Genomic DNA, 14017 nt, shown 5'->3' with positions numbered 1-14017 from the left:
AAGTAATGTTTATCTGTTTAAATGTAAATTAAATATTGTATGGTTCACAATGGACGTCCATTTACAATCTGAGCCAAATGCTAATGAAGGATTGTGAAATCTTCAAAGAGGAAATTTTACAGGAAGAAGTGAACCAGCAATGGAGAGCTCTGTTTACAACGAAGGACAATGAACTCAGGGGTATAATAAGGGGTATGGAGGTACATCCTCACTCCTTCAATCTGTGAAGACAAGCTGCTAGCAAGCTTGATCTTATGAAAAGGATCTCAACAAAACTGATTGAAAATATGGGGGGAAAGGACTTGGGGTAACTATCTTGCAGGAGATAGGAAAATGCCTTGTTAAGTTTGAGCTCTAGAAAGCATGTTATGATTTTGTTTGATATGTAACCATTTGTTTCCACTACTCTTTATATCACTTGAATTGCTTTTCTCTGATAAACTTATTCTTGTGTTCATTATCTAAGTCCTGTATGTTAAGCAAAGCAGTGATCCTGAGTTGAATCTTACAAGCTGCTATGCATTATTCCTTTAGGAATAATGGATCTAAGAGTGCTGTTAGTGCTCAATGAAAGAGGGGCAGAGCACTCCAGAGGAATGCTCAGAGGACTCAGGGGTTGGTGTGTGCCTATTACTAACCTGTACAGAGAGAGAAAGGCAGTGCTTGTTGCCAGAGGCTGGTGGTTTCAGGGAGGTGATTCACAGCAGGCACAGACATGACTTCCTCATGCTAAGTGCAGGGGGTAGCATGGTGTTTCACAACCCTGACTACTCTATAGAAACATTGCAGCAGCTAGGTCCATGGAAGGATTCTTCCATGGATCTAGCTGTTGCCTCTGGGAGAGGTGAATTTACTACAGCAACAAAAAAAATCCTTTCTAGTGCGTGTAGTGTAGACATATCTTAGACTTTTGAATTAGGCTATATTGTTGAAGGTTGTCTTTTCTCTTCAGTGAGTATTGGCATCTGGCCAGAGAAAGCTAAGAAGTTATATTGGACTGAGTCTCCTGTCACTTACACTGATTAGCCTATTTTTAATGGAGGCTACAGAAAGGTTTGGAAAAATGGGAGTTTGATTGGGAAAAGCCAGGGGTCTTTACAACAGAGTCCAGTTCAGAGGTCAGCCAGTTCAGGACTTTAACTAGATTGTACAGCATGCCTCTTGCCTTTAAAGTGCCATTAGACAGTAATTGCTGATATTAATACTTGAACTAGTGAAGGGTTATGTTGTTCAACTTCTTAATGCTATAGTACTTCAAAGAAACACTACTAAAATTAAAGTAGCAGGTTACTTAGTCTCCATCCTTGCTTTTCACCCTAATTCAGGCTGAGCCCTCAATGCCACAGTTCCCAAGCTACATTAATGGCATGGTAATATCTCATCTTACTGGAATGAATGTAAACCTGGATGTTACAAGAACTCCGTGTGACACTCCTATGCAGAGCTGAGGTTCATTACCTCTGCATGAATTAGCTTTACCCTATTTGGTTGGCATATAACCCACTAAACTACAGCTGAGATGAAGTTTGTCATTTTGACATGGTTCCATTAAGCAGTCAGCCAAGGAGCTGGAGTCAGAAGAAAAACAGCTAGCCCTACTATAATAGTTGGACTTTTGATAGCTTTAGGGGGAAAATGCAACTCTTCAAACAAAATTAGCTGACCAAAGGATCATCTTAGGGTGAAGGATGGAAATGGCCTTTTAAAAAACATTGGAAAGATGACTGCTTGATGTAAAGCTGAGGACCACTCATGAAATAACTGAGACCTCTGGTGCATGCTGGCAACCCAACCCCAAGGTGAGGCAGGAGCCTTCTCTAATCTCTCTGATGGAGAGGCTTCTGGGGTTCCAGCAAAGATTTCCTTTTTCACACTTTCAGTAGGCATTTACACTATACCATCCAATGGGAGATTATTTTGCTTTAATACATGCTTATGATGACCCAGAATCTTTCTCTAAGGGGGGCCGGACACATGGAATAAACAATAGTGGTACAGATCAGTCTTGACCTGTAAGATCACTGAGGGTAGAGGACTAGGGAAAATTGTTAATAAAACCTCAGCCATGTACCTTTGAAATGTATTGCCTGAGCAAAGCAAATTCCTACACACAAATCAAAAGCATTTCTCTGTTTGTATGTAAGCGGTAATTTTAAAACTGCATTGAATCAATTCCAGAATTTCAGGAAATGTTCTAGGCACTACTGGGCAGAACTCTCCTGATTTTGGTGAAAATCAGAAAAGCCTGACTTCCACTAGCCCTGCAAGAGCAGAATTAGGTCAGGTGGGCCCAATCAGTTAATTAGGCTGCAAACAGGGGAGCTTTAGGCTGGAGGCAGCTCATTAGAGGTTCATCTGTACAGGAACAGATGGGGAAGGCCTATAAAGTCAGGTAGCAGGGTATAGGTTGGTGCTGAAAAAGGACAGTCACTCCCTGGGAAGAGGTGTGTGTGGCATGTTTGGGGGCTGTAGGGAAAGGCAGTAGTCACTCTCTGGGAAGAGGGTTCTTGGAGCTAGTACACTCAGGAAGAGAGAGGGAAGCAACCCAGGAAAGGAGCAGTGAGAGCAAAGAGAGGAAGCCTACAACTACTGAGCTGAGGGTCCCTAGACTGGAACCCAGACTAGAGGATGGACCTGTGTTCCCCTACCAGCCACTGAAGTAGTGGCACCAGGGTGGTGAATGGAAAGACTGCTTAGGATTGTTGATGGATTGAACCCCTGAAGGGAGAACAGTGAGTGGTGTGGCCAGAGGGCTGAATCATAAAGAGGATGCTGCATGTTCTGGAGTGAGAGGAGTTGCTGACCTGAGAGTGATGCCTGTGACAGCATGCAAATTGTGGAAGAGCACATCTATCTCTAAAGTTAATCCCCAGAGCAAGCAGGAGGTGGCACCAGACCAGGGGTGAGTGGTGTACCCCATGAGACTTAGGATACCGGGGTGAGGCAATGATCTTAAGTATAGGGTTAGTGGGCCCTTTGCTTCCTCCCATTTCTCTCCCTGCCCACCCCCGCCCCCTTCCTGGACAGCCTCCTCTAATCAGAACCCTATTGATTTTGCTGAAAATTGGAAAATACTCATTTTCCACTCTTCACCAAAATCAATAGGGTTCTCACCTATATCTCTTCCTGTGTTCATGCAGCACCTAGATATAGTTGTGCTGGGATTTTATGGTATAGTATTTGAGCCCCCTCAGCTGGGGCTCATTACCCAGATGCTTCAATCAGGAAATCACTCTTGCTATTTAACATAGGAAGGATAAGTTACTGGAGCTTTACTCTCCCTGAACATAGGAGCTAAAGTTACAACCACCAGAAATAGAATTCTAACCCTATAAATCTTGAGATCAGATAGATCAAGTGGCTGTAATGAAGGCTTTATTAGATGTCAAGCATTACAGGCTGTCCAGGATTTTTTTCTAACCTTTGCTTGTTCATGTAAAGTGCACCTCTATCCCGATATAACACGACCCTATATAACACAAATTCAGAGATAATGTGGTAAAGCAGCGCTCCAAGGGGGTGGGGCTGTGCACTCGGGTGGATCAAAGCAAGTTTGATATAACACGGTTTCACCTATAACATGGTAAGATTTTTTTTGGCTCCCAAGGACCACCTTATATTGGGTTAGAGGTGTACTAGTAGAAAAGCCAAATAACTGAACAAGAGAATTTAATTTACTATATCAATAGTCTGGAAAATATTAAGTTGGGTCAAAATAAAGACCACTATTGTAACCTATTTATACTAGTGGAAGCTTGCTGGGAAACCTGCAGTAAAGCCCTGCTACTGTCTAGTACTAGAATCATGTTCTTCCAACAACCTAATAATCACTGTTTAAATGTCTTCTTCAAATGGGAATGTCAAGCTCTAGTAGATATTCTTTACTGAAGGAATGCAGAGGAAAACTTAGCCTGAGTTGATGCTGTGATGTTGCACTATGATTTTATGAAAATATGCTAATGTAACTGGAATATGCTTTATGCAAAAGGTCTCTTGTGAGGTATCATTACAAAGCTTATTTTCTGCTGCATGTGATCATCCTATTTGTATAAATGTACCACTCTTCTATCTAAAAGTAGAAATATGAAATATAACTGAGGGCCTATTGTAATTATGCAAAGTGTGGGCCATTAATGGTGGTTTGGAATCTTGATTCCCATTAACCAGGACAACTGACTGCAGATGGCTCTGTTTTACCTGTAAATCTTCCTGTATACCTGTGTGCTGGCAAGTGGGTAATCAAGTCTTACAGCGACATGGGTTCATGTCACCTGAACTGGAATCCATCTTTAACCTGGTGCTTTTCCATTGGGGGGGATGACCCAGAGGGACAATGGATTCCCACCTTATGCAAAAGATATATATAAATGGGTGGAACAGAACAAAGGATTCTCTGCATCTTGACAGGTTTCAGAGTAGCAGCCGTGTTAGTCTGTATCCGCAAAAAAAACAGGAGTACTTGTGGCACCTTAAAGACTAACAAATTTATTTTAGCATGAGCTTTCGTGAGCTAAAGCTCACATGATATATGCCATCATGTGCCAGCAATGCCCCTCTGCCATGTACATTGGCCAAACCGGACAGTCTCTACGCAAAAGAATAAATGGACACAAATCTGACATCAGGAATCATAACATTCAAAAACCAGTGGGAGAACACTTCAACCTTTCTAACCACTCAGTGACAGACTTGAAGGTGGCAATTTTGCAACAAAAAAACTTCAAAAACAGACTCCAAAGAGACTGCTGAACTTGAATTAATATGCAAACTAGATACAATTAACTGTGGTTTAAACAAAGACTGGGAATGGTTGGGTCATTACACCAATTGAATCTATTTCCCTATGTTAAGTTCTCCTCACACCTTCTATGGGCCATCTTAATTATCACTTCAAAAAGTTTTTTTTCCTCCTGCTAACGATAGCTCATCTCAATTGATTAGACTCTGCCTGTTGGTATGCATACTTCCACCTTTTCATGTTCTCTGTATGTATAAATATCTCCTGTCTGTGTGTTCCATTCTATGCATCCGAAGAAGTGAGCTTTAGCTCACGAAAGCTCATGCTAAAATAAATTTGTTAGTCTTTAAGGTGCCACAAGTACTCCTGTTTTTTTTTCTGCATCTTGAGGTCTTCAAACCACAATTTGAGGACTTCAATAACTCAGACATAGGTTAGGGGTTTGTTACAGGAGTGGATGGGTGAGATTCTGTGGCCTACATTGTACAGGAGGTCAGACTAGATGATCATAATGGTCCCTTCTGACCTTAGTCTATGAGTCTAAAGTGGGAACCATCATGAGGAATCCCCTAGCTACCACCTGAGCTGGAACAAGGGCTGTACCAGGGGAAAGGATTATGCCCAGACTAGGAAGGCATCTAGTCTGTGAAAGAAATATATTGAAACATCTTTCAGGGTGAGATATTATCTGTACTCAATTGTATTACTATATTAGGCTTAGATTTGCGTGTTATTTTATTTTGCTTGGTAATTCTTTTACTATATCTCTACCTCGATATAACACCACGAATTTTGGCTATAACATGGTAAAGCAGTGCTCCGGGGGGACAGGGCTGTGCAATCTGGTGGATCAAAGCAAGTTCGATATAATACGGTTTCACCTATAACACAGTAAGATTTTTTGGCTCCTGAGGACAGCATTATATTGAGGTAGAGGTGTACTTGGAATCACTTAAATCCTACTTGCTGTATTTAATAAAATCACTTTTTACTTATTAATTAATCCAGAGTATGTATTATGTGGGGGGGAGGCAAACAGCTGTACATATCTATCAGTGTTCTAGAGGACAAACAATTTGAGTTTACCCTGTATAAGCATTATACAGGATAAAAGGATTTATTTGGGTTTTAGATCCCAGTGGGAGTTGGGCATCTGAGTCTTAAAGATAAGCAAACTTCTGTTAGCTGCTTTCAGTCAAGTCTTGGGGCAAGTAATTCCGACCCTGGGTCTGTGTTGGAGCAGACAGCTGGGTCTGCCTCAGCAAGACAGGGTGCTGGAGTCTCGAACTGGCAGGGAAAGCAGGGGCAGTAGTAGTCTTGGCACATCGGCTGGCAGCTCCCAAGGGGATTTCTGTGATTGAACCTATCACAGATGTGTCCAAGTTGGAAAGGAGAACTTAGCAGATTTATAGTTGATTCTTATCAACTACTTGGTGGCTTCATTTTTGTACCAACCTTACACCACCATGAGAAAGTAACTCCTCAATACATCTGAAACATACTTTGAGAGCTGCAGTGGACTCGTGACATTTCAAGGGCAATGTCACACCCCATACAAGCCCATTTCAGGACCTCCCCACTAGTCAGCAAAGGACTTGAGTACATGCATAAGTGCTTTCCTTAATCAGAGCCATCATGACTTACAAAAAGGAATGTCCTGTCCAAAATTTCCCTTTCTTAGGGTAGGTCCATACTTACCTGCCGGGTCGACGCAGAGAGTTCAACTTCTCGGAGTTCGAACTATCGCGTCTAATCTAGACGCGATAGTTCGAACTCGGAACGCGCTCCCGTCAACTCCAGAACTCCACCACCACGAACGGCGGTGGCGGAGCTGACGGGGGAGCCGCGGAGTTCGATCCCGCGGTGTCTGGACAGGTAGGAAATTTGAACTAAGGTAGTTCGACTTCAGCTACGCTATTCGCGTAGCTGAAGTCATGTACCTTAGTTGACCCCACCCACCCCTGTAGTGTAGACCAGGCCTTAGTGTAATGCAGTATCTCATCTGATCTGATTATCAACATGTATCAGTTGACTGAGTCTTGAATATTAGTACTCAGATCTTTAACTGGATTCAATTCAATAGGGTGTGAGTGGAGACAGAAGATGCAGCAGCCTGTCTACCTACCAGGCAGTGCTCTGCTGTCAGCTGAAGCTATCTCAGGACAAAGGCTTCATTCCTACACAAGTCACTGATTAGGTAGGGAGGAAAGCATGAACTTTTTCTAAAAAATGAAGAAATTAGGATTTAAGAGGTACTGAATTGATAGCCTACACACCTTTTTATCCACAGCAAATGTAGCACTGTTGCAGGTCTGTCTGCCAGTGTAGTGCACCCTTTACCTAGATGCCTAGAGCAGGGATTCTGAAACCTTTTTACATGGCATGAGTCACTTGGTGTGTCTCAGGGATACTTTTCCTAGTCATGATAGCACAGACCTTTTCTGCCATTATCAATCATAACATGTTTTTGGCAGCCACACAGTAGCTTACTGGGAAAAGTAATATAGTGTTTTAACAAACAAACTAGAAAGTAAACTAACACCGGCTCTCCAGCCTACCAGCAAGTCTTCCATTGACTGGTGATGGCCTGCTGTTCTAAGTGATCCCCTCTAATTCAATCATCTTGATCTTTTGTCTAGCTAGAACTTTCAGGTATAGTACAACCTAAGTAATCTATGTACTTTAATCAGTACCAAAACTAGTTAAGGTTTTAGCATGCTGTAGTGAAGTCTCTTTTCTAAGCATCTGGTAAAATATTCTAGAGTGCCTAATCAAAAATCTATTACAATTGTCAAAACAGAGTACACTTTAGCAAATTAAAACTATGGTTATGTTTTAATGTGCAAAACTTAACGTGCAAAGAGTCTCCCACTTACAGAAAGTTAAAGTTCTACTGTGATAGATGTGACCTGATTATTGGCAACTGTTTAGTGGTCTTACTGTGATATCAAATATCTAAAAGATGTTACTGACTCGATGAATGGCTCTAATTCTTACCAAGCTTCTGAGCAATCTAGACCCCTTCAGTTATCTTGAGTAACTTAGACTAGTGTAAATTCTCTAATGCAGGGTTATCAGAACTTTCAACACTAGGCACCATCCTCTGTTAAATTGTTTCACTATTCCCATCCCCCCCATATCTTATGCAGAAGAAATTGTTACAATAATCAACTGCAACTACTGGTTCTGAAGAGTAAACTTATACTCTCCCTTTAAGAATGCATGAGCCTGTCTTTCTGAGGGGAGATTCCACATAAGGTTGAACTGAGTTATCTATCCACAGGTGACAGCAACTATTTTTGATCACCACAAAGAAACCTCACTTAGAGCTACAAGATGGAAAGTTTTCAAGGCTTCTGCAGCTAAAGCAGATAATCTGTCAATGTGTGAAATTCCTCTTCAATTAGGTGCAGGAACCAGTTTCAGGTCTGTCTGTCCTGCAATGGCACATTCAGCACTGATAAAACGGTCTTCTGAATAAAGGGGTTGATGGTCCACCTCTTTACCCTCTGTTGGGTACCAGGCTAATAGTGCCAAAGCTGGGCTAAGGTTTTCTCCGATTGACTGAATTTGATAGTTCCTGACCAGCTCCTCAGTTCCTTCAAAGTTTGAAACCAGGCTTCAAGTTGCAGGTTCACAAGTTTCTTCTTTGTGTCCAGAAAGCCAATTTAGAAGTATTCACCAACACTTGTACCTTCTCATGCAGGGAGAGAACACTCCTATTCTGCTCCTAGGGACGAGTCCAGCTCGTTTAGATTACCAAAGATGCTTAAATTGTCACCTTTGTTAGGCCTGAATAAAGATGTAGCAAAAAACCAGTTATGCCAACCTGACTGAAGTCAGGCTAACAGAGGTTTCTGGGTAATCCCAGCATGGAAAAATACTGAGAAGCAGCATTGTCTCACAAAGCCCTGGGAAAGAGTGAGATAAGTGAGGGGCTGGTACCAGCTGTGTTATGTTAGACACAGTGTTTGAAGAACTGATAAACACTATCCCACAGTTCTGACTCCAACTTTAACTCCCTTACATTCCTAACTTTTGGTGCTTGTTAAGATATTAACAATTCAATATTGTAGAGACTAGGCATGCATATATATTAAAAGGTGTCTAATTTCTAGTTGTTAGACAAAGGGGTGGGTTGCTCAAGTGAATGATCTATGACATAATAAAACTGTCTATATAGGCTAATACTAAGCTGTAAAGGGGGGGGCTGGTTCTCTTCGGATACGAGCTGTTCTCTATTGACGCGTCCACTTGTCAATAAAGAGCTTTTGATCGGACCTTGCTGGTGTTGCCTGTCTCTCTGCGGTCAGACAACGAACTTCGCTGTCGGGGTTCGAGTCCCTGACACCTTCAATAACTTCATCTCTGGTATCAGCAAAAACAATTACTGATAATTGAGATTAAAGATAATCCCTGCCCCAAAATGCTCACAGTCTAAGTAGCCAAACAACATAATGAAAGTTTTTTTTTGGGGGGGGGGGGGGAAGCAAAGATGGAGCATGTGTTTTATTATACAGGAAAACCTAAACTCTGCCTCATGAGTCACCTCACTTAAATGAGAAAATTACCAGTAAAAGGAACCTGTCATCAGAACAATGCATAAAGTCAATTCACTGGACATCTTAACAAAATTCACTATTTGCAACAGCTTCCTGAATGTCCAGGTACTGCTTTACAGGTGCTATTAGTAGCAACAGTTCAGTGTAGAAGGTGACATCCTGGCATTAGTTGCGATGCGTTGGATCTCTCTGATCACACTGCTGTTCTCACCTGTCATTGCCATAACAGCAGCTGTAGCGTTTACAATAAACCATTCTCCTTGAAGGTGGTGGAAAGCTTCAACTACTTCTTGGTACAGCTTTTCAAGAGAGGAAGTCTCCAACAAAACAGTCCAATGTACCAGTACAGCAAAGACTGAAAGCTGTGCAGCACCAGACAGTGATTAAATCTTCAAACTGAATTCTTTAGTCAATTTTCCTAAGCCTTGAAAGCAATTGCTCAGATTTACCAATATAGTACAATATATTAACATACACTTTTCAATGTGGTAGTCACTGTAGGCGCTATAGCTTATGAAGCTATGTTTGTTGCACAGGGAAATGTAACTTTCTGCAACAATATGTGCCTCATGCCAAAGGGATGTATGACACTTAGTTTAAATCAACACTTGCTGACTTCTGTCAAGGCCTCACGTTTATCTTTCACCGAGTTATTGGACTTTTAAATGCTTTAAGAACTTAGAAGGCTTCATGTTCTGAGACAACTTCAGGACAGTGTGTTCTGAAGTTGTCAAAGTATGAAGACTTCAAAGTTGCTGGGTCAACATAAAGCAGTCTCTTTTTTTTTTCTGTGCTCTTCTTAGCAATCATTAGGACAAGAAGCAATAGGCTTAATTTGCAGCCAGAGAGATTTAGGTTGGACATTGGGAAAAACTTAACTGTCAGGGTGGTTAAGCACTGGAATAAATTGCTAGGGAGGTTGTGGAGTCTCCATCATTGGAGATATTTAAGAGCAGGTTAGACAAACACCTGTCAGGAATGGTCTAGATAATACTGAGTCCTGCCACAAGTGCAGGGGACTGGACTAGATGACCTCTCAAGATCCCTTCCAGTTCTATGATTAGAATAATTTGCTGTCCTTCATGAGACTATATTTAATTTGCTTGTTAGCCAGAATCTACCTATACAGATGCAACAGTAAAGTGAGGTTCAGTGTCCTTGGGTCTCTGCAATTACAGCTAACAGGCTGTCTGCATGCACAGCTTAGATGCAGCAGAATGCAAGTTTAATAGGACCTGTACTGTTTTTTTTTTTTTTAAAGGAGTAAATTCAGGCACATAAGTATAGATTATAATACTGTTGGGAACAGAGGGTTGAGCAGTCTCCTACTCACTCACACTGCACTAGACTAAATTGCTAATTGGAGTTCTCAGATAAAGGACATCACTAAGGGCTAGTCTACACTAGAATCACTACTCGCAGTGCAGTTGTACTGATGTCGCTATAGTGCTGCTAGTGCAGATGCTTTATGCCAATGGGAGAAAACTCATCAGCATAATTACTCCACCTACCCAAGCAGCAGTAGCTATGTCAGCGGGAGAACGTCTCCCACCAACAGACGTAATCACCAGTGTGGACAGCGCTATATCACTTACGTTGCTCGGGGGGTGGCTTTTCCACTCCCCTGAGCAACTTAAATTATACCAAAATAAGTTCTCGTGTGTTCAAGCCTAAGTGTTTATCCTTTAAGCATACTAAATAACATTTTTGCAAAGTTTTACTATCTTGCCACCTGTGAGGTCCCTTTGCCCCAAACCACTGCATGATCTCGGAAATGGTGACCCATAACGTAGGGAACCCTGACTCAAGTTCTGACATCGTAGTTGAGCAAGGTAGTTAATTAGGTGCTTACCTTTAGGTATGAGTAGTTCCACTGACTATAGTGGGATTATCCATGTGTTTAAAGATAGGTGTCGCAACCCTAAAAAATGCACGCTCAAACACAGCTTCTTTATGGCCAATCGTCAGTCTATGGCCATTTTTTTTTTTTTTTTAGTAAAAGGACAAGACAGCCTCCATTTTGGGTCAGGTTCTTGTTCCTCGAAAAGGCGAAAGTCTAGCCTTGCCCAGTAACACCGTAGTGCCGTGTGCTATATTATAGTGCTAGGTGCAGCCCCTGTGAGCCATATACAGACATGCAAGCCTGTCTCAGACAAAGGAGAAACATGCCAAGTGCAGCCTCTGCTGACGTAAGGGGCTCCAGCCCAGAACCCGGAAGGCGAAGGAGCTAGGAGCCAATCCAGTGCTAATACAAGTAAAAAGGGAACCAATCCGAAACTGGCACGAGTAAGAGTCCCCAGACAAAACTGTATCCCGTGCCAGAATCGGGAGGAGTCCCCATGTGTTAGCTGAAAGGACTGATCACCCTATCAGCCAGGAGCCTCCTCCGATTTTGCCAGCTCATGTCATGTCATGTATCAAAATGTCATGTCGTCCCACTAACCTGTCATGTGTTCGGGCTGCTGGTCAGCTGCATCTGGAGTGTGGTACATATTTTGTAACTTCTGCAAATACTTTGCCTTTTGCTAAACCCCACCCCCCCTCTTTTTTTTCCTCTCTGCATGCTGTTTTACTCTGTGCATGCGCAGAAGCGTTTGCTTTCATTGCCAACCCCCCCCCCTCTTTTTTAGTTTCCCTTTTGTTTTAGTTAGATAACAGTTTTAGTTGATGATTTGTTCTTCCCTGGCCCAAGTTGTAACTCATCCCTGTTACTGATTAAAGAAAATAAACACAGCCACTGGGCTTTAAATTTAATCCTGTCTGTTCCGTTGTTCCTCCCCCATTAAATAGCTACTCGAACCTTATTTGTCCCGGTCAATAGGCACATGATTCAGTACCTTGTTTAATTGGGGCTTAGGTATAGCTCTTTTTCCCTCCAACTATTCTGAACCTCTATTTCCAGAAGTGTGCCAATAGGGGAAGGAACAGGAAGGAAGGCTGTCTAAAGGTGGCTTTTAATCTTTCATTACATAGGAATTTTCAATTTGGGGGGCAAACCTGACAAATTAAAGATTACCAGATTTAAGTGTCAACCATTTAACACTTCTAAGAAGGCATCTACTAGAAAGCTGTGAACATGTTAAATGTGACAGTTTGTTTTAAAAATACAGAAGCTAGTTTACAGTTAAACTGAAGGTGTAACTGCACAGCAAAGAAAATAATTAAGATATGCGCTTTCCTATTAAAGAAGCTGTCCAGGGCCCTGGTAAAATTACTCCAGACAAATTTCAGTCTACTGAAACTTGGGTGGAGACTGCTAAAGATGGCAAAACATTTCCTTGCCCAAAGACAAGGAGAGACTCAGGGTTGTTTTTAGTCTGCCTTGCAGTCATAATTTTGCTTAATCTTAACTATAGTAATGAGCTTCTTTAGCATTACTGTCTGTTCTTTCTTAGGTTAGTTTAGTCTTGGGAGTGCTTGAGTGACCCAAGGACTCCAGTTCTCAAATTCCTAATTATAATTCTCCAGCTATTAATTAGGAGCGCACAACTCTCACTATTTCAGTAGCAACTAATAAAAAATGGCTCCTGATCAACCATATAGTACTTTTTCTAGGCACTAGATTTGTAATCTCAGAATTGCATGTTACCTTCATAAAGAGCCCCATTTTGTTCTTGTTCCACAGCCTTCAGGAACAATTCTCTTGCCTGTACAATAAATTACACAGAACATTTAAAAAATGTGTTATAAGCACCCAAGCAAATTCAGTTACCAGAATTTTCATCCAAGTTGACAACTCTCTATACTATGAGGTGGTAAGGAAAACAGTAAAAGCACAATTGCATATAATAACATGGAGGTGATGTTTGGGTTCTACTAACAATAACTGAATTTCTGAGCCAACACAGCCTGATCCTAAATCTTGCTTACACCAGTTTTAATTAAATCAGGGCATTAAGCCCTTATAAATAAGGAATTGCATAACTTCTAACACCGTTATAGCCATGGTTGATATAGCACCCACACTATAAACCTATTTTCATAGGTTTCTAAACTAGTAATTCCTTTGTGTTTTTAAAAGAGTCTAACTGTGCCATATTGAACTTACCGTCTGAATGGAAGCTTATCTCAGGAATGAACAAGCTTTCTAAAGTTTTATTGCTTTGCAAAGAAGGATTGATAATTTGTCCATGTCACCAAAATTGGCAGGGGAGTGAAGATCTTCAACTTATTTAAAGTATCACACTTTTACCTCGAGACACTTTGGCTCTAACTCAGTTTTGTTTTCTTAAAAAAAAAAAAAAAAAAAGTACAAGGCAATTCTGGAAGTGTCGTGTAAAGCACTTGTGAAAGCAATGCTCAGGAAGTGAGACAGAAAGCATCTGGCTGATATTAAAGAGTCAAATCCACAGAGTTGACCTACAGGAACAAAAGCACATCAATTGCAAATCCAGTCTGCAACAATAAAGAACAGTGGAACCTGCAAAAGAGTACTAAGTGATCCAAGAAGTCAAGAGTATTGTAGGGGCCATACTGCTACACTATGCTTGGAAAGAACTTTCACAAACGCAGGTGAATAGCCAGAGCAAAAATGGAAATGTGTGCAAGAAGTCAGGAGCGGCACGGGAAGGAAGGCAGGAGAGCTCTTGTTGTTTCCTTTTCTTTAACTGGAGAGAAAATGCCCATTGAACTTAACCAGAACACATTAGTGACTGACCTAGTTCAGAAGCTCTTTAGCTTTCTTAGTGTTTGTAAATATCCATTACAAGAAGATATG

At 41.4% G+C, this 14017-nt stretch overlaps 1 protein-coding gene across 5 annotated transcripts in view; it reads right to left on the bottom strand.

Moving 5' to 3' along the window:
• Positions 1 to 14017, bottom strand: part of FBXO9 (F-box protein 9) — a 46060-nt gene that overhangs the window by 19219 nt on the left and 12824 nt on the right. For all 5 annotated transcript variants that reach the window (XM_045008790.1, XM_045008787.1, XM_045008789.1 and 2 more), the window contains one exon: positions 12890 to 12947. In XM_045008790.1, the coding sequence (XP_044864725.1) occupies positions 12890 to 12947 (58 nt within the window). The remainder of the gene's footprint in view (positions 1 to 12889; positions 12948 to 14017) is intronic.

Source organism: Mauremys mutica, chromosome 3 (assembly GCF_020497125.1).
Source record: "Mauremys mutica isolate MM-2020 ecotype Southern chromosome 3, ASM2049712v1, whole genome shotgun sequence".
NCBI lineage: Eukaryota > Metazoa > Chordata > Testudines > Geoemydidae > Mauremys > Mauremys mutica.
Note: the sequence above shows the minus strand (reverse complement) of the source record. Positions and strands in the feature narration are given on the sequence as shown.